A 22940-nucleotide genomic window follows, 5' to 3' on the forward strand; every position below is an offset into this window, starting at 1 on the left:
GGGAATAGGATGCCAATTGGGACACAGACTGGGGCTGGGGATGCAGTCAACAGGCCCCGCTGAAACCTATTCAACAAAGTTCTGTTTTGCCGGTGGCAGCTGCAAAATTAATCAGGCTCACATAATGTGACCCCCTACAGGCCATCACATCACTGAGATATAGGCCTCACATGATGCACTAGGGTCTGTAACAGGATACATTCACAACACAATATACTGTGTTAGAAGTACTCTTATCCCCAGCCGGCGCTCTCTACAATTGAGGCTGGGGACAGGGTTATACTACAAGTAATCTCAAAACACAGAACCAAATCTCATGAGAATGCTGGCCAGCTACTTGATTTGGTTAACATTTATGTTAAAAGTCTGTCACGAGAGTACACACTGGAACCAGTTATACAACTAGTGCCATTTAAAGGAATCCAGTCGTTCCGGAACACTATCAGTCTTTAGTTTATGAATTTCCTGTACTGCCTGGAATCAAAATAGAATTGGCCCGACCCTGTAGTAATTGTATTTTTCAAACTGCTCCACACAATCCATTGTTCAGATCAGAATGTTTTAGATTTAGCATAAAACAACAACTGACAGATCATATTGCTACAATAGAACACAGAGTAAGATTTTTACTGAAATGTGACCGGCTCTAACCACATACTCCTCATGTCAGATTCCTTGGCAGCAGATGTGGGAGGTGACAGGGAGGGGAGGACATGTATTTGGACTAGACATTGTGGTTTGGATAGAGAAGGGAAAGAAGCATGTCATTTGAAATATACCATCATTCTTCATGAGGAATTATGAGTGAGGTAAAAGCTAGAGGATAAATTGAAACCTATTTGTTAGAGAAAAACCCAAATATTTATTCCCCAAGTCCCTATACACCAACAATAATACCCAAAGCAAGAGGAGCGGTAGACCTAACCTTGGAAAGTAGCAGCAGCTAAAAATAAATTCTATAGTACATTCCAAATGAAATTGACTAACATGGTGTGTCGGGAGAATAGCATAAAACTGAAGAATGCATTCCAGGGATTGCTGTCAGCAGTTAAACTTTGCCTGGATGTCTCCAGTGAGAACCATTCAGACGGTGCCCCAAATGGCACCCTATTCCCTATATACAGTCCATTCGGAAAGTATTCAGACCACTTGACTTTTTCCACATTTTGTTACGTTACAGCCTTATTCTAAAGTGGATTAAATTGTTTCTTCCCCCCTCATCAATCTACACACAATACCCCATAATGACAAAGCAAAAACAGGTTTTTAGAATGTTTGCAAATGTATAAAAATAAATCACGGAAATATCACATTCACATAAGTATTCAGACCCTTTACACAGTACTTTGTTGAAGCACCTTAGGCAGTGATTACAGCTTCGAGTCTTATTTGGTATGATGCTACAAGCTTGGCACACCTGTATTTGGGGAGTTTCTCCCATTCTTCTCTACAGAGCCTCTCAAGCTCTGTCAGGTTGGATGGGGAGCGTCGCTGCACAGCTATTTTCAGGTCTCTCCAGAGATGTTCGATCGGGTTCAAGTCCGAGCTCTTGACATTATCGATCATAGTCTACTTCTGGAAAAACGTATGCGTTATAGCTTTATAACCCCTGCTCTATTGTGGATAAAAAGTTACTTGTCTAACAGAACACAGAGGGTGTTCTTTAATGGAAGCCTCTCAAACATAATCCAGGTAGAATCAGGAATTCCCCGGGGTAGCTGTTTAGACCCCTTACTTTTTTCCATCTTTACTAATGACATGCCACTGGCTTTGAGTAAAGCCAGTGTGTCTATGTATGTGGATGACTCAACACTATACACGTCAGTTACTACAGCAACTGAAATAACTGCAACACTTAACAAAGAGCTGCAGTTAGTTTTGGAATGGGTAGCAAGGAATAAGTTAGTCCTAAATATTTCCAAAACCAAAAGCATTGTATTTGGGACAAATCATTCACTAAACCCTAAACCTCAACTACATCTCTTAATGAATAATGTGGAAATTGAGCAAGTTGAGGTGACTAAACTGCTTGGAGTAACCCTGGATTGTAAACTGTCATGGTCAAAACATATTGAAACAACAGTAGCTAAAATGGGGAGAAGTCTGTCCATAATAAAGCGCTGCTCTGCCTTCTTAACAACACTATCAACAAGCCAGGTCCTACAGGCCCTAGTTTTGTAGCACCTAGACTGCTGTTCAGTAGTGTGGTCAGGTGCCACAAAGAGGGACTTGGGAAAATTGCAGTTGGCTCAGAACAGGGCAGCACGGCTGGCCCTTAAAAGTACACGGAGAGCTAACATTATGACATGCATGTCAATCTCTCATGGCTCAAAGTTGAAGAGAGATTGACTTCATCACTACTTGTTTTTGTAAGAGGTGTTGACAAGCTGAATGTACCGAGCTGTCTGTTTAAAATACTAGCACACAGCTCGGACACCCATGCATACCCCACAAGACATGCCACCAGAGGTCTCTTCACTGCCACCAGAGGTCTCTTCACAGTCCCCAAGTCCAGAACAGACTATGGGAGGCGCACATCTGACTAAATGGAACTCTATCCACATCAGGTAACTGATGCAAGCAGTAGAATCAGATTTAAAAAAACAGGTAAAAATACACCTTCTGGAACAACGGGGACTGTGAAGAGACACACACAAAGGTACAAACACATGCATACGCACACATTGTGATATTGTTGTATGGGGGTATTAAACATTTTGTATTGTAGATATGTAGCAGTGTAATAATGTTATATGATGTACTGTTTTATTTTTTATTTTATATGTAATGTAAGTTATTTAATATGTTTGGACCCCAGGAAGAGTAGCTGCTGCCTTGGCATCAGCTAATGGGGATCCATAATAAATACAAATACAAATACAAATGCTGCAGACATTTTTTGGTACCCTTCCCCAGATCTGTGCCTCGACACAATCCTGTCACAGAGCTCTACGGACAATTCCTTCGACCTCATGGCTTGGTTTTTGCTCTGACATGCACTGTCAACTGTGGGACCTTATATAGACAGATGTATGCCTTTCCAAATTATGTCCAATCAATTGAATTTACCACAGGTGGACTCCAATCAAGTTGTAGAAACATCTCAAGGATGATCAATGGAAACAGGATGCACTTGAAATACATTTTGAGTCTCATAGCAAAGGGTCTGAATACTTATGTAAATAAGGTATTTCTGTTTTCGCTTTGTCATTATGGGGTATTGTGTGTAGATTGATGAGGATATTTGTTATTTAATGTAGTTTAGAATAAGGCTGTAATGTAACAAAATGTGGAAAAAGTCAAGGGGTCTGAATACTTTCCAAAAGGGCTCATAGGGCTTTGGTCAAAAGTAGTGCACTATGTAGGGAATAGGGTGCCATTTGGGACTCAACCTGTGACTAACGTGGAATTCACTACATCATAATGGGTCAGTGTTCTGACTAACCTCACTGATGTACTGTATATGACAGAACTGAGAGATACTGTATATGACTTGAACACTGTTGAATGCTTCCCTTCTGAGTCAAGACTGAGGTACAGGCTGTCCTAAATGGCACCCTATTCCCTATATGGTGCACTACTTTTGACCAGATCCATATGGACTCTGATCAAAAGTAGTTCAGTAAATAGGGAATAGGGTGCCATTTGGGATGCATAGAGACCGTGAGCCAAATCCCAGAAGCCGTGATCTTAAAGGACTTTGGAGTGCAGGGTGTCCCATGATGACATCATAGAGTTGACATGGCAGAATATTGGTGGGAGGACACCCTAATCAATTAGAGGATCTTAGGCAATACAGAGAATTTAAGAACAGCATGAACCATACATTTGATAGGTTGATGGCAGATTTAACCACTTATGACTCATAGTAGCCAAATTTGAAATAGGTTTAGGACTTTTTGGTTATGATATGGAAAGCCTGTGGTTGAAAGGCATTTAAGGCAATGCTTTGAGGTCTTTTGAACATGAATTATGAAGTAGCGCCACCTAGTGAACAAATGTGGTATCGCACGGTGGCAGTACAGCGACATTCACTAACAAACCTGCATATCTACTTGAAATAGGCTTACTACTACTACTACTATCTTTTCATCTGACCGTTCAAAACAACAGAAAATAACTAAGTCTGTATTCACCAACCCGTTTCAATACTATGCAGTACGCATCATGTTTGATCTTTACAAACAAGGGAAGGGAACATTCTAGAAATAGCATGGGATAGGCTGTCATCGTGTGGTCCCCTGGTCACTCAAACTGTCACTATTTTCATAAAACAAACTCTGTCGATGAGAACTGCCCCACAGGAATACCAAAATGACTTCAAATCTTTGTGTAAACAGTGTTATTTTAATCATACCTGGAGTCAGAATAAAACTGTTTGAATGTGAACATAGTATCAAAACAATTTCCAGGATCTCACAGACACTGCACATCTGGGATGAAGGAATTACTGACAAATGTGAATGGTTACGTCCAAAATGGCACCCTATTCCCTATATAGCGTACTACTTTTGACCAGAGCACTATAAAGGTAATGGGTGCTACAGTGCCTTGCAAAAGTATTCAGCCCCCTTGGCGTTTTTCCTATTTTGTTGCATTACAACCTGTAATTTAAATATATTTTTATTTGGATTTAATGTAATGGACATACACAAAATAGTCCAAATTGGTGAATTGGAATGAAAAAAATTACTTGTTTCAAAAAATTCTAAAAAATAAATAACGTGAAAGTGGTGTGTGCATATGTATTCACCCCCTTTGCTATGAAGCCCCTAAATAAGATCTGGTGCAACCAATTACCTTCAGAAGTCACATAATGAGTTAAATAAAGTCCACCTGTGTGCAATCTAAGTGTCACATGATCTGTCACATGATCTCAGTATATAATCTGTCACATGATCTCAGTATATATACACCTGTTCTGAAAGGCCCCAGAGTCAACACCACTAAGCAAGGGGCACCACCATGCAAGCGGCACCATGAAGACCAAGGAGCTCTCCATACAGGTCAGGGACAAAGTTGTGGAGAAGTACAGATCAGGGTTGGGTTATAAAAAAATATCTGAAACTTTGAACATCCCACAAAGCACCATTAAATCCATTATTAAAAAATTGAAAGAATATGGCACCACAACAAACCTGCAAAGAGAGGCCCGCCCACCAAAACTCACGGACCAGGCAAGGAGGGCATTAATCAGAGAGGCAACAAAGAGACCAAAGATAACCCTGAAGGAGCTGCAAAGCTCCACAGCGGAGATTGGAGTATCTGTCCAAGGGACCACTTTAAGCCATACACTCCACAGAGCTGGGCTTTACGGAAGAGTGGCCAGAAAAAAGCCATTGCTTAAAGACAAAAATAAGCAAACACGTTTGGTGCTCGCCAAAAGGCATGTGGGAGACTCCCCAAACATATGGAAGAAGGTACTCTTGTCAGATGAGACTAAAATTGAGCTTTTTCGCCATCAAGGAAACCGCTATGTCTGGCGCAAACCCAACACCTCTCATCACCCTGAGAATACCATCCCCCTTCTGATAACCAGGTGGCGAATCGCATCTCTGCATGTCTGGCAGACATATCAGTATGGATGACGGATCACCACCTCAAGCTGAACCCTGGCAAGACGGAGCTGCTCTTCCTCCCGGGGAAGGACTGCCCGTTCCATGATCTCGCCATCACGGTTGACAACTCCGTTGTGTCCTCCTCCCAGAGTGCGAAGAGCCTTGGCGTGACCCTGGACAACACCCTGTCGTTCTCCGCTAACATCAAGGCGGTGACCCGATCCTGCAGGTTCATGCTCTACAACATTCGGAGAGTACGACCCTGCCTTACACAGGAAGCGGCACAGGTCCTAATCCAGGCACTTGTCATCTCCCGTCTGGATTACTGCAACTCGCTGTTGGCTGGCCTCCCTGCCTGTGCCATTAAACCCCTACAACTCATCCAGAATGCCGCAGCCCGTCTGGTGTTCAACCTTCCCAAGTTCTCTCACGTCACCCCCCTCCTCCGCACACTCCACTGGCTTCCAGTTGAAGCTCGCATCCGTTACAAGACCATGGTGCTTGCCTATGGAGCAGTGAGGGGAACGGCACCTCCGTACCTTCGGGCTCTGATCAGTCCCTACACCCAAACGAGGGCATTGCGTTCATCCACCTCTGGCCTGCTGGCTCCCCTTCCTCTGCGGAAGCATAGTTCCCGCTCAGCCCAGTCAAAACTGTTCGCTGCTCTGGCACCCCAATGGTGGAACAAGCTCCCTCACGACGCCAGGACAGCGGAGTCGCTCACCACCTTCCGGAGACATTTGAAACCCCACCTCTTTAAAGAATACCTGGGATAGGATAAAGTAATCCTTCCACCCCCCCCCCCAAAAAAAAAAAAAAAGTGTAAAGTGGTTATCCCACTGGCTATAGGGTGAATGCACCAATTTGTAAGTCGCTCTGGATAAGAGCGTCTGCTAAATGACATAAATGTGCCCTTGAGCAAGGCACTTAACCCTAATTGCTCCTGTAAGTCGCTCTGGATAAGAGCGTCTGCTAAATGACTAAAATGTAATGTAAATGTAAATGTAATGTAAAATGTGGTGGCAGCATCATGCTGTGGGGATGTTTTTCATCGGCAGGGACTGGGAAACTGGTCAGAATTGAAGGAATGATGGATGGCGCTAAATACATGGAAATTCTTGAGGGAAACCTGTTTCAATCTTCCAGAGATTTGAGACTGGGACGTAGGTTCACCTTCTGGCAGGACAATGACCCTAAGCATACTGCTAAAGCAACACTTGAGTGGTTTAAGGGGAAACATTTAAATGTATTGGAATGGCCTAGTCAAAGCCCAGACCTCAATCCAATTGAGAATCTGTGGTATGACTTAAAGATTGCTGTACACCAGCGGAATCCATCCAACTTGAAGGAGCTGGAGCAGTTTTGCCTTGAAGAATGGGCAAAAATCCCAGTGGCTAGATGTGCCAAGCTTATAGAGACATACCCCAAGATACTTGCAGCTGTAATTGCTGCAAAAGGTGGCTCTACAGAGCATTTACTTTGGGGGGGGTTTGTCTCTATATAGGAAAAATGCTAAGGGGGGTGAACACTTTCGCAAGCCACTGTATTTAGGACTCAACCAATAAGAGGGGGGACTTGGGAGACATCCTAGGATCCCAAGGCTCGTCTGAGCTCATTGGCCTGTAATTGGTAAGTAAATGAGCCATGAAGAAGCCACAAAGAAACCAGGGAGTAATTGCTGTCAGACACAAGGGGAAATCTGATGGTAATAAACTAGCTTCTGTGTTGATTTTCCTGCTGTACTATTACTGAAGAGTACAGGGTAAAGACAGATGGTGACTAATGATTTACTAAGGTGTAGATTTTAAGCAATAAACAACAAATTTATAGTAATATAATTTCAATGTTTTATTACAATCTTATGCAAAACAAATCTCAAAATAAAACAAAAAGATAAAAAAGAAGATGGGATATTCTAGAGTTACAAAACTACACAATGACTAATAAAAAGTAAAACAACTTTTTGTCACAAGAAGAGGAAAAAGGTGGGAGTTACATAATAAATATTGAATTTTCAACCCTATACAATAAGGTGTGTTATCCAACCCCCACCTGGGTCTTGAGTAACATGCAATATAACACACCTTGTCTGCAGGAAAATCATGAAACACAAATATTTCTGATAGCAGGTGAGAGGCAATGTTTCATGCAATGACAAAGCAGAAATAAAGACAGTTAAAGTTCAGAGGGGCTCTCTGTTTCACCGTAGACCTCTTCTGTCTGCCCACTAGGTCTTGTTTATACTGCTTACGATCCCTTTTCATCAAGTCGAATAGTCCTGTGGAACAAGGAGAACATAGACAACAGAATTAAAAGCAGAACCTAAATCTTTCTAATAACAAATTGCTTTATTGATAGCTCAATGCAAGCAATGAGAATACATTTAAATGTTATGTTGTCTTACAAATAAATATCTTACCGCTCTGGGTTTTTTGTTCACCTTCATGTCAAATCTAAAAACAAATCAAAGCAAGAGTTATGTTAGGTAGGCCTATTTCAGGTTTTACTAAATACAACAGTAACTATGGGGACAACAAGCACCACTACAGTTACTCAAGCTAAGCGCTAAGAGACCAAACCACAACAAGACCACCAGAGCACCATATGAACACCTGGGGTGCGGTGAAAGATGTTTGTTTGTACTCAACCTTTGACCTCCCCATCTCATTTTGGCAGGAAGAGCGGGTTTTTTCATAACTGGATTAGGGGAACTTGACCTTTTGGAATGAAACCATGAAGGGTCAAGAAATACACTGAGCTTCTATAGAAGAAGTGTTTATGCCCCTATGATTCATAAACACTTAATAATCTAGTGTTGAGTCTACAGAAGCTAGGTGCTAATACTTTATTATAAACAACGCATGATTTGAGAAATGAAGCGTGCATCCCCAAATGGCACCATATTCCTTACATGGGGCCTGGTCAAAAGTAGTGCACTAAATAGGGAATAGGGCGTCATTTGGGACACCACTGAAGATTTGGACATGCAATAATGATAGATTCACTACGAGGGCATGAACCGACAGAGCTAGAGAGACAGAAGCAAAACAGAGAGCTGAGGGACGGAGAGAGTGGGGAAGTCAGGATGGGGTCAGAGAAGGCAGGGTTGTGTCCCAAATGTAACCCTATTCCCTACATAGTCCACTACTTTTGACCAGAGCCCAAGAGCAGTGCGCTATATAGGGAATAGGGTGACATTTGGTATGTAGCCAGGATGTATCACCACAGGAAGCAGGAAGTAAAATTGGAGACTTACTCAAAGTCATAATCAAACATGGCAGAAGGGCTGGGGCAGCATTAGGGGAGGAAAGAGCAGCAGTAGTTAGTACCCCGGCCTGGCTCACTCTAAAGGGATGCCTACATATCTGTAAAATAGACTTGTCAATAATTAAACCACCACAATATTTTCACAAAATTGAGCCTATCTTCTTGAGCAGATCTGGCGCTAAATACATTATGGTGTATTAAGCTACATACAACATATAATAATGTGGCTAGGAACAGGTGTGATAAGTTGAGTTGACACTGTCTGATTGATATGAATATAGCTGGAAAAGTTGTGTTCCTTCCTATTCCTCCCATTCCAGCTCCAACACAAACAGAGACTATCCACTTGCAATAAACCAGACGTTTATACACTAGTACACCCAATCAAACTGACCATGACAACTTTAAAAATGGTGCGTTGCTCACCCAAGAAAAACAAAAGCAGTACAAGCTTAGCAGCTCGGCCAAAGAAACTTCAGTCAGAGACAACATTCATTATCCATAGCAATCAAAAAGAGTGAGAGAGCGCAGCACAGATATCAGACTTGACAGTAGGGCCATGTTCAGTACATCTTACATTTCAGTCATTTAGCAGACGCTCTTATCCAGAGCAACTTACAGGAACAATTAGGGTCAAGTGCCTTGCTCAAGGGCCCACCGACAGATTTTTCACTTAGTCGGTTTGGGGTTTCTAACCAGCGACCTTTCGGTTACTGGCCCAACACTCTTAACCGCTAGGCATGCCGCCTGAATGTTCCACAACGTTGTGTCCTGCTGAATGCGCCCTAGGAGTTAGCCTGGACCAGGGGGCTGTGTTTAGGAGTTAGCCTGGACCAGGGGGCTGTGTTTAGGAGTTAGCCTGGACCAGGGGGCTGTGTTTAGGAGTTAGCCTGGACCAGGGGGCTGTGTTTAGGAGTTAGCCTGGACCAGGGGGCTGTGTTTAGGAGTTAGCCTGGACCAGGGGGCTGTGTTTAGGAGTTAGCCTAGACCAGGGGGCTGTGTTTAGGAGTTAGCCTAGACCAGGGGGCTGTGTTTAGGAGTTAGCCTGGACCAGGGGGCTGTGTTTAGGGTCTAGTACCTGTGTCTGTTTTTGTTCTTCCTCTTCTTGTGGCTCCCGTGGTGACTGCCTGAGGAAGAGGATGCAGCCTTCTGAGGTTTGAGGTCCTGCAGGGCCCCGTCTGCGTCCTCCGTGTCCTCCTGACTGGGCTCATTCTCCTGGTTCTGGAGGTCTGGGGATGTGTCGCTCTCTGTCCCACTGCCGGGCTCACCTGATGGGGCAGACACAATGGAGCAGCATGTCACACTCACGTCTATCTGTCTCTCACACAGACATATGCACTGTGGTAAAAGTTGCCATGCAGTTGGCTGAGCCAAATACCTACGCTTTTCATTCATGTGATCTGGTATCCCACCGAGTGCACAGACAGCCTGTTCAACAAAGACAAAAAGTTGGTCAGACTCATTCTTTACACATTCTTGCAATCATACACGATCTACCAGGAAAATATTGAGAGGACAGACAGAGGAGAGTGAAGTGAGGCACTCACTGCTACAGAAGTGACAGAGGACTTGCTGAACAGACGCTCTGCCTCCTTGAACTTTCTGTTTCTTCTGTCCGTCTTGCTGTTGGAATTTCTATAACGGAACAATACAAAACAGGGTAAATAGATTGCAAACACAGGCTCGATGATTCAATATCAACTGTTCTCTTTTCATGTCTGAGTCTGCCGTACCATGTCATGCTTACTTTTGGTTGGTGAGATATCTGTCCCATCCTCTGATGATGTTCCCATACATCTGGGTGTCTTCCAAGTAGCTGCCCTCAAATGCATAGATCTGTCTCTCCAAGTTCACCAACGTCTCCTGTGGAAAGTATGCAAAAGGCATTAGACTTTGCATTTGTGGTTTATGAAACGGACGGAATGTGTAATTACAATATAGCCAGAGACTGTACCACCACAGATAAAAGGGGAAAACCTTGGTACCAGAGCCATGGTGTACAGTATGTGGGCGTGGGATTGCGCATAGTAGGTTTTGGCTGCTCCTTGTGGGCAAAATAAGTTACTACATAGTAACTAGCGCCAGCGACGCATTGCATAACCATTGAGTCAGGAGTAAAACAATCTACTCACCATGCTGAATAAAGACATGTTACATTGTATCTAATGTTCGATAACTCGAATAGTATGGTAGCTAGCTAACGATAAAACCACAAAGATGTTCGTAGAAAGCCGAGGCCTAGTCGTAGTAACTAGCGCGGCCTAACGTTAGTTAGCTAGCAAGCTAACTTCAAATAAAGCATTAGATGCAGCAAGATACGCATATAGCAAGATATTTAGCCAAATGGAAACGTAACTAGCTATTTCGCTTACCGCAAGTTCTTGTTTCCTCTTGACCAGCTCCGAGAGTTCCCGACGTGTGTCGGGAATCTGTGGTGGTGTCGCCTTCGCATGCATTGCCATGATGAATCTTCGAAAAACACAACAGTGGCGCGTCTTCAATGATGAAGCAAAATAGGCAGTAAAAACTTTCGCCACACGTAGGCGCTAGATGACAGGTAAGTTTGCTTGCAAATCGCCAAATGCTTTTTATTCTGCTGCCTCGCCCTCCTTGCTTTCCGCCAAGAACGTTTACTAGCTGTCATGGCAACATATCATATGCGGAAACATTGTATCCTCACTCAGAAATGTGTTTCTGGCTACAATGACTGCAGTGTGGTAAGAGATAAATTGTTGCATCCTATGATCACTTTGCGAGTTTGGTAAATGTAGCTCGATGATCATGACTAAAGTTTAAATCCTTCTGAAATGATTTCAAATGTTGTTTTTTTTAAACTTTTGTTTTGTCATGATCATCGAGCTACATTTACCGTGCAAATTGCTAGCTAGTGGCTACTAGTCGTCAGCTATAAATTAACATGCTAGGTGTTGCAGTGTCAGTGCCATTACAAACGCTCTTCCCTTCTAAACAGATTGTCAGGCGATGCAAATGCTTCAGGCACCTGTCCCTCCAGTTGTGTTAAATGTCTCTTAGCTAATGATGGGCAAAATACACAAAGGATTGAATGACAGTAAGTTACCTTTTTTGCCTTTCATCCCTTGTAGACCTAAATGACGATCTGCTCAGACTTCAGATATCTCTTTTTACATTCATCTAGGCGGGAAACTTCCAGGATACATATCATCAATACCCACCAAATACCAAACAGTGGTGATAAGCAATGAGGATAAGAAAGGGTTCTTGTCACAAGCTAAGAGGTTCCTTTCAGAAGACAGCCAGGTAGATATGTCAATCAGTTAATCAGTCCTCCAGCTAATCAATAAATCAACCAACACATTAATTGTCCAATTATGATATGATTTTGAAATGTGATTTCAGAATGAAAACCCAGGGCCAGGCACATATATGTCTCACAGGCCTGCTGAAATCAGCAGCCCCTCCTTCTCAAAGAAAGGTACAGGAGGCTTTGCATCCCAGGTCAGACAGGTTAATGGTACCCTACTCACAACCTCAATCTCTTTGTTGACATCAGTGGAATCATCATGTAATTTTAATAAAATGTATTCTCAAACTTTACCGATAATAGGGATCAAATCTAGTGTCCTTAGGATCTCAGAGACCAAGTGAAGCTTATGTTATAGGTAGGCCTATACTCTCTTAAAACCCGGTCAGCTGCCATACTTACAACACTTACCTAGGGCATCTTCTCTTTTCCACTAGGCTGTCAGAGTTCCCCGTAACCCTCAGAGAGGTATCCCAGGACCCAATGCCTATAACCTGCAGTCCTCTCTGATCCACAAACACAGCTTCGGCAGGGGAGGCTCCAGAACTTTCCGACTGCCAGTGGCTGTACAACTTGATGGCCCTAAGAACAAGACTCCAGCCCCTAATCAATATCATGTAAGTGCAGTATTCAAGGTTATTCACAACCTAGGTTATATGAGAAGAGGGAAGCCATGTTTTAGATCCATATTTGAATGTTGATATGAAACACTGTACGTTTATTTCCTGTATACAATAGGCTTACATGTTTGTGTACTGAACATTTTACTCTAAACATGTTGTTATGAATGTAGTGTTTTTGTTTAAAGACTTGCCTTTATTCTTGGTGCTCTAGGTGTCCTTAGGTGGGGTAAAGCCAAACACAGTGTCCGCTCAATCAGTATTTCTGTCAACAACTGGACGGAGTTCTGTGTGCTCAAACACTCTAAAAGGACCATCCCCATGTAAGTATTATACTTTTTATTAAAGCAGTATATTTTTGCTCATTGGGAATATCATTTTTAATCAACACTGCATTACATAAACTCCTCTACAGGATTTTTAATATGATCCTGTTTATCTTTGCTTGTTCAAGGTCACTACAAAGTCAATGATGCCATAACTCAGAAATGCCCCAAGGTTCCCCTCTCCTGCTTCAAGTCCAACTCTGTGAGGATCCAGTCCCCTGTGAATAACCATGTCCCAGGCCCAGGCACCTATAGTCCCTACCAGGCCCCAGAGCCAGTCAGGAGAACCATCCTACCGTGAGTAAAAGCACAGGGGGGGGGGGGGGGGACCTGATTCTAGATCAGCACTCCTACTGGGAGACGCTTTATGAATACGGATCCAGGAGTAGCAGGGTAATCGTTTCTCTGATAACATCTCTCTGGTCTTAAACTGCTCTCCCATGCCCTTTAACCCTTGTCCAAGGAGGAGACATTACCTGGGAATATCAGCTCCCCCTCTGATTCTTCTGAAGAACCCTCCCCTGCCTGGCCCTGGGCAGTATGATGTAGTGAACTATGGGGACCCGCCCAAGCACTTCATGTCTAGTTCCATGTTTGTTTCTAGGACAAGCCGTTGGACCCAGGATGTGCGCGGCCAAGGAGTGCCAGGGCCAGGTGCTGTATTAATGACCCTCCTTGTCACACGAATGGTTATAACGGCCATTTTTTGTTTTCTGTTATACTATATTGCTTTTTACTATTATTATTGTTATTCTTATGAAAAGGCATTTATGTTTAACTTTCATTTCACTGAAGAGGATATTGATTGAACTTAATGTCCCTTTTTGTTTCTAGGTTACTATGAACCAGATACGTCATCAAAGCGGTCTTTCTTATACAATTACTCCAAATGGATTCCAGCATGAAGCACTTGAGGCAACTCACATTGCTTTTGTGTGGATGTTTTTGCACGTTTTCACACCACATTGTGCATATATTTACTAGTGTACTTCATGTGAAATTGTATCGTGGTTGAGTGGCTTGGGGTGGGAGTTTGTTTCTACATGTGAGGAAGGTTTTGTACAATGTTTTTATGTGCATTCCATGTACTGTACGCATGTGTTTCACTGTGACTAAAGAGAAGGATGCAAATCACTTCATGCAGCCATCTATTCAGTAATTGTATTGTCAAAATACAGTTCCTTCAGAAAGTATTCATACCCCTTGACTTATTCCACATTTTGTTGTGTTACAGCCTCAATTCAAAATGGATGACATTTGTTTTGTTCCTGTCCCATCTACACACAATACCCCATAATGACAAATTGAAAACATGTTTTTAGAAATTTTACCACATTTATTGAAAAGGAAATACAGAAATATCTCAACATTCACGCCCCTGAGTCAATACTTTGTAAAAGCACCTTTGGCAGCAATTACAGCTGAGAGTCTTTCTGGGTAAGTCTCTAAGAGCTTTCCACACCTGGATTGTGCAACATTTGCCCATTAATCTTTTAAAAATTCTGCAAGCTCTGTCAAATTGGTTGTTGAACATTGCTAGACAATGTCAAGCCATAGATTTTCAAGTAGATTTAAGTCAAAACTTTAACTCGGTCACTCGGGAACATTCACTGTCTTCTAGTAAGGAACTCCAGTGTAGATTTGGCCTTGTGATTTAGGTTATTGTCCTGTTGAAAGGTGAATTCATCTCCCGGTGTTTTACATTTTAGTCATTGAGCAGAGCATTATCCAGAGAAATTAGGGTGAAATGCCTTGCTCAAAAGCACATCGCCAGATTTTTCACCATGTTGGCTCAGGGATTCAAACCAGCAACCTTTCGGTTATTGGCCCAACGCTCTTAACTGCTAGACTACCTGCCGCAGACTGAACCAACCGACTGAACCAGGTTTTTCTCTAGGATTTTGTGCTAAGCTCCATTCCATTACTTTTTTATCCTGAAAAACTCCCCAGTCCTTAACGATTACAAGCATACCCATAACATGATGCAGCCACCAATATGCCTGAAAATATGGAGAGTGGTACTCAGTAATGTGTTGTATTGGATTTTCCCCAAACATAACACTTTGTATTCATTTCTTGCAGTATTACATTAGTGCCTTGTTGCAAACAGGATGCATGTTTTCGAATATTTTTATTCTGTACAGTCTATCTTTTTTTCACTTTGTAAATTCGGTTAGTATTGTGGAGTAACTACAATGTTGTTGATCCATCCTCAGTTTTCTTCTATCACAGCCATCAAACTCTGTAACTGTTTTAAAGTCACCATTGGCCTCATGGTGAGTGGTTTCCTTCCTCTCTGGCAACTGAGTTAGGGAGGATGCCTGTATCTTTGTAGTGACTGAGTGTATTAATACACCATCCAAATTGTAATTAATAACTTCACCATGCTCAAAGGGATATTCAATGTCTGCTTTTTTTTAACCCATCTACCAATAGGTGCCCTTCTTTGTGAGGCATTGGAAAACCTCCCTGGTCTTTGTGGTTGAATCTGTGTTTGAAATTCACTGCTTGACTGAGGGACCTTGCAGATAATTTTATGTGTGGGGTACAGAAATTAGGTAGTCATTCAAAAATCATGTTAAACACTATTATTGCACAGAGTGAGTCCATGCAACTTATGTGACTTGTTAAGCACATTGTTACTCTGGAACTTATTTAGGCTTGCCATAACAAAATGATTGAATACTTATTGACTCAAGGCATTTCAGCTTTTCATTTTGAATACATTTTATAAAGATTTCTAAAAACATAATTCCACTTTGACATTATGGGGTATTGTGTGTAGGCCAGTGACGAAACATTTCAATTTAACCAATTGTACATTTTGTTATTTTAATTAATTGATTTTTAATTCAGGCTGTAACACAACAACATTTTGAAAAAATCAAGGGGTGTGAATACTTTCTGAAGGCACTGTATCCTTAAGAAGAAACACGTGTAAGCATGTTTTGTGTCCAGTAATGTAGAGGGGATGGACAGTAATGGTATGGTAGTCCCTGACAACTGCTAGTGCTGTCACTGTCAGCGGTACACCACAATAACAGCTGGGCACACGAGACGACATAGTCAAAGCAACTGTTGGGGACGTGCTGTGGGGTGGGACACTGGGGAGTGGTTCTGTATGAGGGATGGGACACTGGGGAGGGGGTTTGTATGTGAACAATGTGCCTGGGCATGGGACAGGAATGACTTTTAAACCCAAAGACAAATGACTGTATCAGTCAGTCACTCCCTTATCCACTCTCTCACTTCATTGAAATGTTGTTAGTACACAGTGGCACGACAACCAATATCCCCCCTTATCTCTCCTGTATATCAGTTAGTAGTCCCCATTAGTGGTTGGTTTACATGAGAAATTCGCATGTGCCTGTCCCTTTGACAAGTAGTCTCATGTTCTCAGTATTATGTCTGGAACCTCTGTGTGGTTATGCCTCTGGTGCATATTTCAGGGCATTTACATCATCAGTGGCCCAGATCAGGTTCTGCCTGCCAAAGTAGTTTCGACCATCACAATGAGTTACATCTCAGCCTGTTTTGTCTGCCAGATTGAGTTACACTTAGGACACTTGACCACTGAACAAATATGTCAAGCTCTATTTTATACACAGCCCCCACTGGGCACACACTGGTTGAATCAACATTGTTTCCACGTCATTTCAATGAAATTACGTTGAACCAACATGGAATAGACGCTGAATTGACGTCTGTGCCCAGTGGGTTGTACAGCAACAGAACTTTAAAATTGTGGTTACATATATACAGTGAGGGAAATAAGTATTTGATCCCCTGCTGATTTTGTACCTTTGCCCACTGACAAAGAAATGATCAGTCTATAATTTTAATGGTAAGTTTATTTGAACAGTGAGAGACAGAATAACAACAAAAAAATCCAGAAAAACGAATGTCAAAAATGTTATAAATTGATTTGCATTTTAATGAGGGAAATAAGTATTTGACCCCTCTGCAAAACATGACTTAGTACTTGGTGGCAAAACCCAATCACAGAGGTCAGACGTTTCTTGTAGTTGGCCACCAGGTTTGCACACATCTCAGGAGGGATTTTGTCCCACTCCTCTTTGCAGATCTTCTCTAAGTCATTAAGGTTTCGAGGCTGACGTTTGGCAACTCAAACCTTCAGCTCCCTCCACAGATTTTCTATGGGATTAAGGTCTGGAGACTGGCTAGGCCACTCCAGGACCTTAATGTGCTTCTTCTTGAGCCACTCCTTTGTTGCCTTGGCCGTGTGTTTTGGGTCATTGTCATGCTGGAATACCCACCCACAACCCATTTTCAATGCCCTGGCTGAGGGAAGGAGGTTCTCACCCAAGATTTGACGGTACATGGCCCCGTCCATCATCCCTTTGATGCGGTGAAGTTGTCCTGTCCTCTTAGCAGAAAAACACCCCCAAAGCATGATGTTTACACCTCCATGTTTGACGGTGGGGATGGTGTTCTTGGGGTCATAGGCAGCATTCCTCCTCCTCCAAACACGGCGAGTTGAGTTGATGCCAAAGAGCTCCATTTTGGTCTCATCTGACCACAACACTTTCACCCAGTTCTCCTCTGAATCATTCAGATGTTCATTGGCAAACTTCAGACGGGCCTGTATATGTGCTTTCTTGAGCAGGGGGACCTTGCGGGCGCTGCAGGATTTCAGTTCTTCGCGGCGTAGTATGTTACCAATTGTTTTCTTGGTGTCTATGGTCCCAGCTGCCTTGAGATCATTGACAATATCCTCCCGTGTAGTTCTGGGCGGATTCCTCACCGTTCTCATGATCATTGCAACTCCACGAGGTGAGATCTTGCATGGAGCCCCAGGCCGAGGGAGATTTACAGTTATTTTGTGTTTCTTCCATTTGCGAATAATCGCACGAACTGTTGTCACCTTCTCACCAAGCTGCTTGGCGATGGTCTTGTAGCCCATTCCAGCCTTGTGTATGTCTACATCTTGTCCCTGACATCCTTGGAGAGCTCTTTGGTCTTGGCCATGGTGGAGAGTCTGGAATCTGATTGATTGATTGCTTCTGTGGACAGGTGTCTTTTATACAGGTAACAAGCTGTGATTAGGAGCACTCCCTTTAAGAGTGTGTTCCTAAAAGACACCTGGGAGCCAGAAATCTTTCTGATTGAGAGGAGGTCAAATACTTATTTCCCTCATTAAAATGCAAATCAATTTATAACATTTTTGACATGCGTTTTTCTGGATGTATTTGTTGTTATTCTGTCTCTCACTGTTCAAATAAACCTACCATTAAAATTATAGACTGATCATTTCTTTGTCAGTGGGCAAACGTACAAAATCAGCAGGGGATCAAATACTTTTTTCCCTCACTGTATGTATTGAAAGCAAGCATCAGGGATACATGATTCAACTTTCACTTGGCTTCCAGCGGACCATCTGCTAGTGAGTTATCAGTTGGCAATTTTTCCAAGCCACTCAGCGTTCTCCTCTCCTGATACCACAGCAACTGCAGACATGGTTGACTCCCACGCTGTAACAGCTGCATATATATTCAGACACTGACTTCAATATTCTGTCTACTGAAACACTCCTTGTAAAACCAAACAACAGTTTATATAGCTTTCACTCCCAAAACAAAGCTTCTGTCTGAGCTCCCTTTAGTTTTGAGAAACAAACGTGTTGTTTTTTTACTCCTCTGTTCTTCCGCTGGTCTGGGAAACTGCTAGGAAGACTATTTCATCATGTAAAATAAAAATATTTCAGAGTAGGCTTTAGACCAGGGTTGTCAAACATGCGGCCCGCAGGCCAGATCCGGCCCGCGGGTGATTTTAGTTAAAATTATTGTATTTTATTTTTTTAAAATAATTTTAATTTTTTTAATTTTTTTAAAATAATTGGTTGGGGGGAAACAAACTCTATCACTTTTAAATGACTAAAACCAAATCGAAACTGTGTAGAAATGATAATGGACCTACATTCATACTGTTTCTTGACTGTGTCCAGCTCGCTAATAAAAAGCTAAATGAAAGCTAGACAGTCAGGGAGCATCTACTTTAGGTACATTTTGACGGCGAGGAAATATAGCCAATTTTCGGTCCGGCTCTGCAGACCTCCTTGAAGGCTGAATGCGGCCCCCGGGGCAAAATGAGTTTGACACCCCTGCTTTAGTCCTTTAGGAAGCTTTGAGATCTGGAGCTCCCTGTGACAGAATTTCCTGGAATTTAAACTATTGGCTCAACTAACTGCTGTTGTCTGAGGCCACTGGTGCTGTAATTGTAGTTCCACAGGGGGCAGAGACACTAAAACACATACCTCTGTGGTTGTATGTGAGCTGTCTGAGGTTTATTATAGCTTGTACTCAAATTGGGCAAGGATAAGCGTGTTCATTCAAAAGAGCCTTCCCTTGATACATCCTTTTGTTGTGAGAGAAGATACATTTGTGCAACGTTTTGCATTTGTGTGTATTGTGAGATCAAAATGTTTATTTTCCCCTTTCCCCATGTACTGTATAGTGAGTAGCTGTGTAGTGAGACACCTGCCTGACCCTAAAATGAATTTCTGATTTAACACTGATATCTATAATCTCTTTATTGTCACACTTCTTAGCCAATCTAAATAAGCATTGGTGCGCTGACAGGCATGCTACATTATCAACATAAACCATTTATCAGTCTTTCTTGAATTAAAAAGTAAATTTATGAGGTCTTATCAAATAAAAGAGCAATAACTCCCTCATCACTTTAATTATATTTGGCTCTGAAGTTACTGATAATCATCTGGAAAATAAAGGAACGAGAGATCCAATAGGATTTTGGGATTCATCATTTGGAGTATCCACAGAAGGCTGCTAAAGTGATGGGGTGGCAGAGGGCATCGTCAATTAAATTAATGGTAGAGCTAATCGTGTCAACCTAAGCTTATTTCTCTGATTTGGTAGTACATCAGGGAATTAGGGGCAGAATATGGTGCTATTATTTCATAAAGATTGCATAAGATGTTTAAAGATTGCCAGAGATATTTACAGGAGCGTGGAGACATGTTTTTATTACATCTCAGATTGCTTCAAGGGACCATGTGACAAAAAATGGTAAAAAAATAGAGAAATATTAGAACCTCTGTTTTGTTGTCAGTTATGGTTTGCCTCTTGGTGGGATTGTGAGAGCCTTTGATCGGTTGAATTAGGCAGCTCTGCTTTTAATTATGAATATGTAATAGCCTACAGACAATACCACAGAAATTAAAATGCTCCAGGAAAAATAACCTCAATCAATAACTGTGGATGGATGGATGGATGGGTTGAATGATGGATAGATAGATGCCTCGAGGGATAGAAGAGTGAATGGATAGAATAGATGTCAGTCAGACAGACAGACAGACTGGCTGGCTGGCTGGCTGGTAGATAATGGTTTAGGTTTTGGTTTACCACCAAGTAGGCCTACAGTGAACTTTCAGATTTAGCCCAAACTGAACCTAGCAAACTGAACTTAGCATGGTTATTCTTTCTTCATCATCAGTGACCTAAAATTGTAATCAACTCAACAAAGAACCTCTTTACTGATCCAGCTTCCTTCTGTATAGCTGTAAAACATAAATTGGATGATTTGTGGAAGAATAGGCTTCGTAATGGCTGTTTGTATCAGCAGGGGACACAAGCCCCCAGGAATCATGACTTATCAATTATATTTTCATACTGAAAACAGCACACACATGAGTTGGAGCCTGGTTGATTGCACTGCATTGTTAAATATATGGTATTCTCAAACCAGGAACTTTCAGGGAGCAAGAAATACGAGTAGAGTGAAGGATATTAAACAATGTTTTGATTAACCTGAATAACAGTCACATAATGTTTGGATTTGTCAGTATTTTCTGGTCTTGTCATTCTGCAGTCTTGAAATAGTATGATTTTGAACTGTCATGATTCAACGGAGTGCAATGGTTTAAAAGAGAGGACCGAAAAATAATGTGTCAGGAAAACTTGAAAAATAAAGAGATTCTAGCATTCAAACTGGAGATGGGCCTTCAGTTGCAATTCTCAAGCTTGTAAAAACTTTCTGGAATATTTGAATTGCTGTTTCTTCTATCGTAAGTGGGTCATGCATTTTATATTTGTCTCAACACCTAGAAATGCATCTTGCCTTTCTGTATTCAAAGCATCCTGACATCATGTTACATGAACTGTCCTGATTCTCTGATGTGGAGTACACCTAATATACCAGGCAGAGGATACCAGAATGTACTGCATGACGTTGATGCGAAATACTGAATGTTTTAGAAAAGTGAAGCGAAGGTAAATCATTAAACTATTTGGTATTGAAATGTACTTCCCATGCGCGTTTATAGCATTAATTTGTACTGGTTTATTATTTACACTAGCCTAAGAATACTGAAATACGTCATATAATTCTGACATTTGCTATCCTATCTGTGGATGGTTTCTTCAACTTTTTCATAGTTGATGTACAGAGAGTTACTATACTGTATGATGCAGATTATCTTGACACATCTATTATTTATCTGATTTTAAATCGAAAGTGTCCTAAGGGCAAGGGGTGGAGGTGTGAATCAGGTTAAAGCAATTTTTTTAACGGCTCATTAAAAAATGAATGAATTCTCCACACACATACTGACCAAACCACACTGGGACATTGTTTAAAAAAAATTATATCCTGAAAATATAATTGCACTAAATTGTAGGTCTACGACTATTCACAAAAGTTAGTGAACCTAATAGAATATACACTCGCATTGGCTTTGTGTATCAGTGTCACGGATTCTGCCGAGGCTGCTCCTCCTCCTGGTTTGGGCAGGCTTCGGCGTTCGTCGTCCCCGGAGTACTAGCTGCCACCGTTGAATGTTTCTATGTGTGATTGCTTTTGTCTGTCTGTCACACCTGTGTCCGTTTGTGTCTGATTACGTGTTCTATAAGTTGCCTGTGTTGTATTGGTTAGGTTGTGTGTTGTTTTCCGCCTGTCCGTAGTGCTGCGTGTTTTGTATTTGTTTTCTTGTTTATTTGTTATACGCATGGTTTGCGTATTGCTCGCCTCGGTTTTGTTGTTGAGGCCGTTTACTGTATTTTTGCCCAGTGGTTTTCACAGTAAACTTTGTTGGACTAAACTTCGGTGTCCTGCGCCTGACTTCCATACACCTCAGCCCTTGACAGAACAACACACCACTATGGAGTCAGCAGGAGCAGTGGCGGCACCCAAGTCGCTGGAGGATCGGATCAGCGACCAAGACACCATGATCCGGCGACTTGGGGCCGCCATGAACGAGGTGTCCAACACTCTGCGCCGGTTGGTTACTGGAGAGGTGCCCACGCCTTCTCACACCATCCCATCACCAACGGCCAGTCCTCCTCTCTCAGCACCGGAACCCAGTGGCGTTCGGCTCTCGCTCCCGAGGGCATATGACGGTTCTGCAGCAGGGTGTCAGGGGTTCCTCCTGCAGGTGGAACTCTACCTGGCTACCATACACCCAGCGCCCTCGGGATACGAGAGCGTCTCCGCCCTCATCTCCTGTCTATCCGGCAAGGCGTTGGAGTGGGCCAACGCCGAATGGAGGGGAATAGACGCAGCTACCATCACCTACGCGGAGTTCTCCCGCCGCTTCAGGGCTGTCTTCGATCACCCACCTGAGGGGAAGGCGGCGGGGGAGCGTCTGTTCCACCTCCGACAGGGGAAGAGGAGCGCACAGGAGTTCGCCCTGGAGTTCCGGACTCTAGCGGCGGATGCGGGGTGGAATGCGAGGGCCCTCATCGACCATTACCGGTGTAGCCTACGAGAGGACGTTCGTCGTGAGCTGGCCTGCAGGGACACCAACCTAGCCTTCGACCAGTTGGTGGACATCTCCATCCGGCTCGACACCCTGCTGGCTACCCGCGGACGTCCCGAGTGGGGGTCGTCCATTCCACCCTCCAGCACC

At 42.7% G+C, this 22940-nt stretch overlaps 2 protein-coding genes across 4 annotated transcripts; one reads left to right on the plus strand and one right to left on the minus strand.

The window, feature by feature from the left end:
* Positions 1–7386: 7386 nt before the first annotated feature.
* On the minus strand, positions 7387–11287 carry meaf6 (MYST/Esa1-associated factor 6; the record flags this gene model as incomplete). The annotated part of the gene is made up of 7 exons (XM_084165521.1): positions 7387–7836; positions 7978–8011; positions 9904–10093; positions 10208–10253; positions 10373–10460; positions 10573–10688; positions 11198–11287. The coding sequence occupies 7 exons, from the start codon at positions 11285–11287 to the stop codon at positions 7822–7824; spliced, it is 579 nt and encodes a 192-aa protein (XP_084021647.1). The 3' UTR covers positions 7387–7821.
* stpg1 (sperm-tail PG-rich repeat containing 1) lies at positions 10889–14419 on the plus strand. Of its 3 annotated transcripts, none has more exons than XM_084165520.1 (9): positions 10889–11382; positions 11797–11895; positions 11983–12104; positions 12204–12279; positions 12546–12725; positions 12943–13051; positions 13183–13351; positions 13518–13708; positions 13889–14187. In XM_084165520.1, exons 3-9 carry the CDS (start codon positions 12046–12048, stop codon positions 13957–13959), a joined length of 855 nt encoding a protein of 284 aa, XP_084021646.1. In that variant the 5' UTR covers positions 10889–11382; positions 11797–11895; positions 11983–12045; the 3' UTR covers positions 13960–14187. The 3 variants fall into 3 exon arrangements, with proteins under 3 accessions (XP_084021646.1, XP_084021644.1, XP_084021645.1); XM_084165518.1 differs by lacking the exon at positions 10889–11382 and adding an exon at positions 11487–11542 and having other exon boundaries at positions 12204–12302; XM_084165519.1 differs by lacking the exon at positions 10889–11382 and adding an exon at positions 11504–11542 and having other exon boundaries at positions 13889–14419.
* The last annotated feature ends 8521 nt before the right edge of the window (positions 14420–22940 follow it).

Source organism: Coregonus lavaretus (assembly GCF_964263955.1).
Source record: "Coregonus lavaretus genome assembly, chromosome: 7".
Lineage (NCBI taxonomy): Eukaryota > Metazoa > Chordata > Actinopteri > Salmoniformes > Salmonidae > Coregonus > Coregonus lavaretus.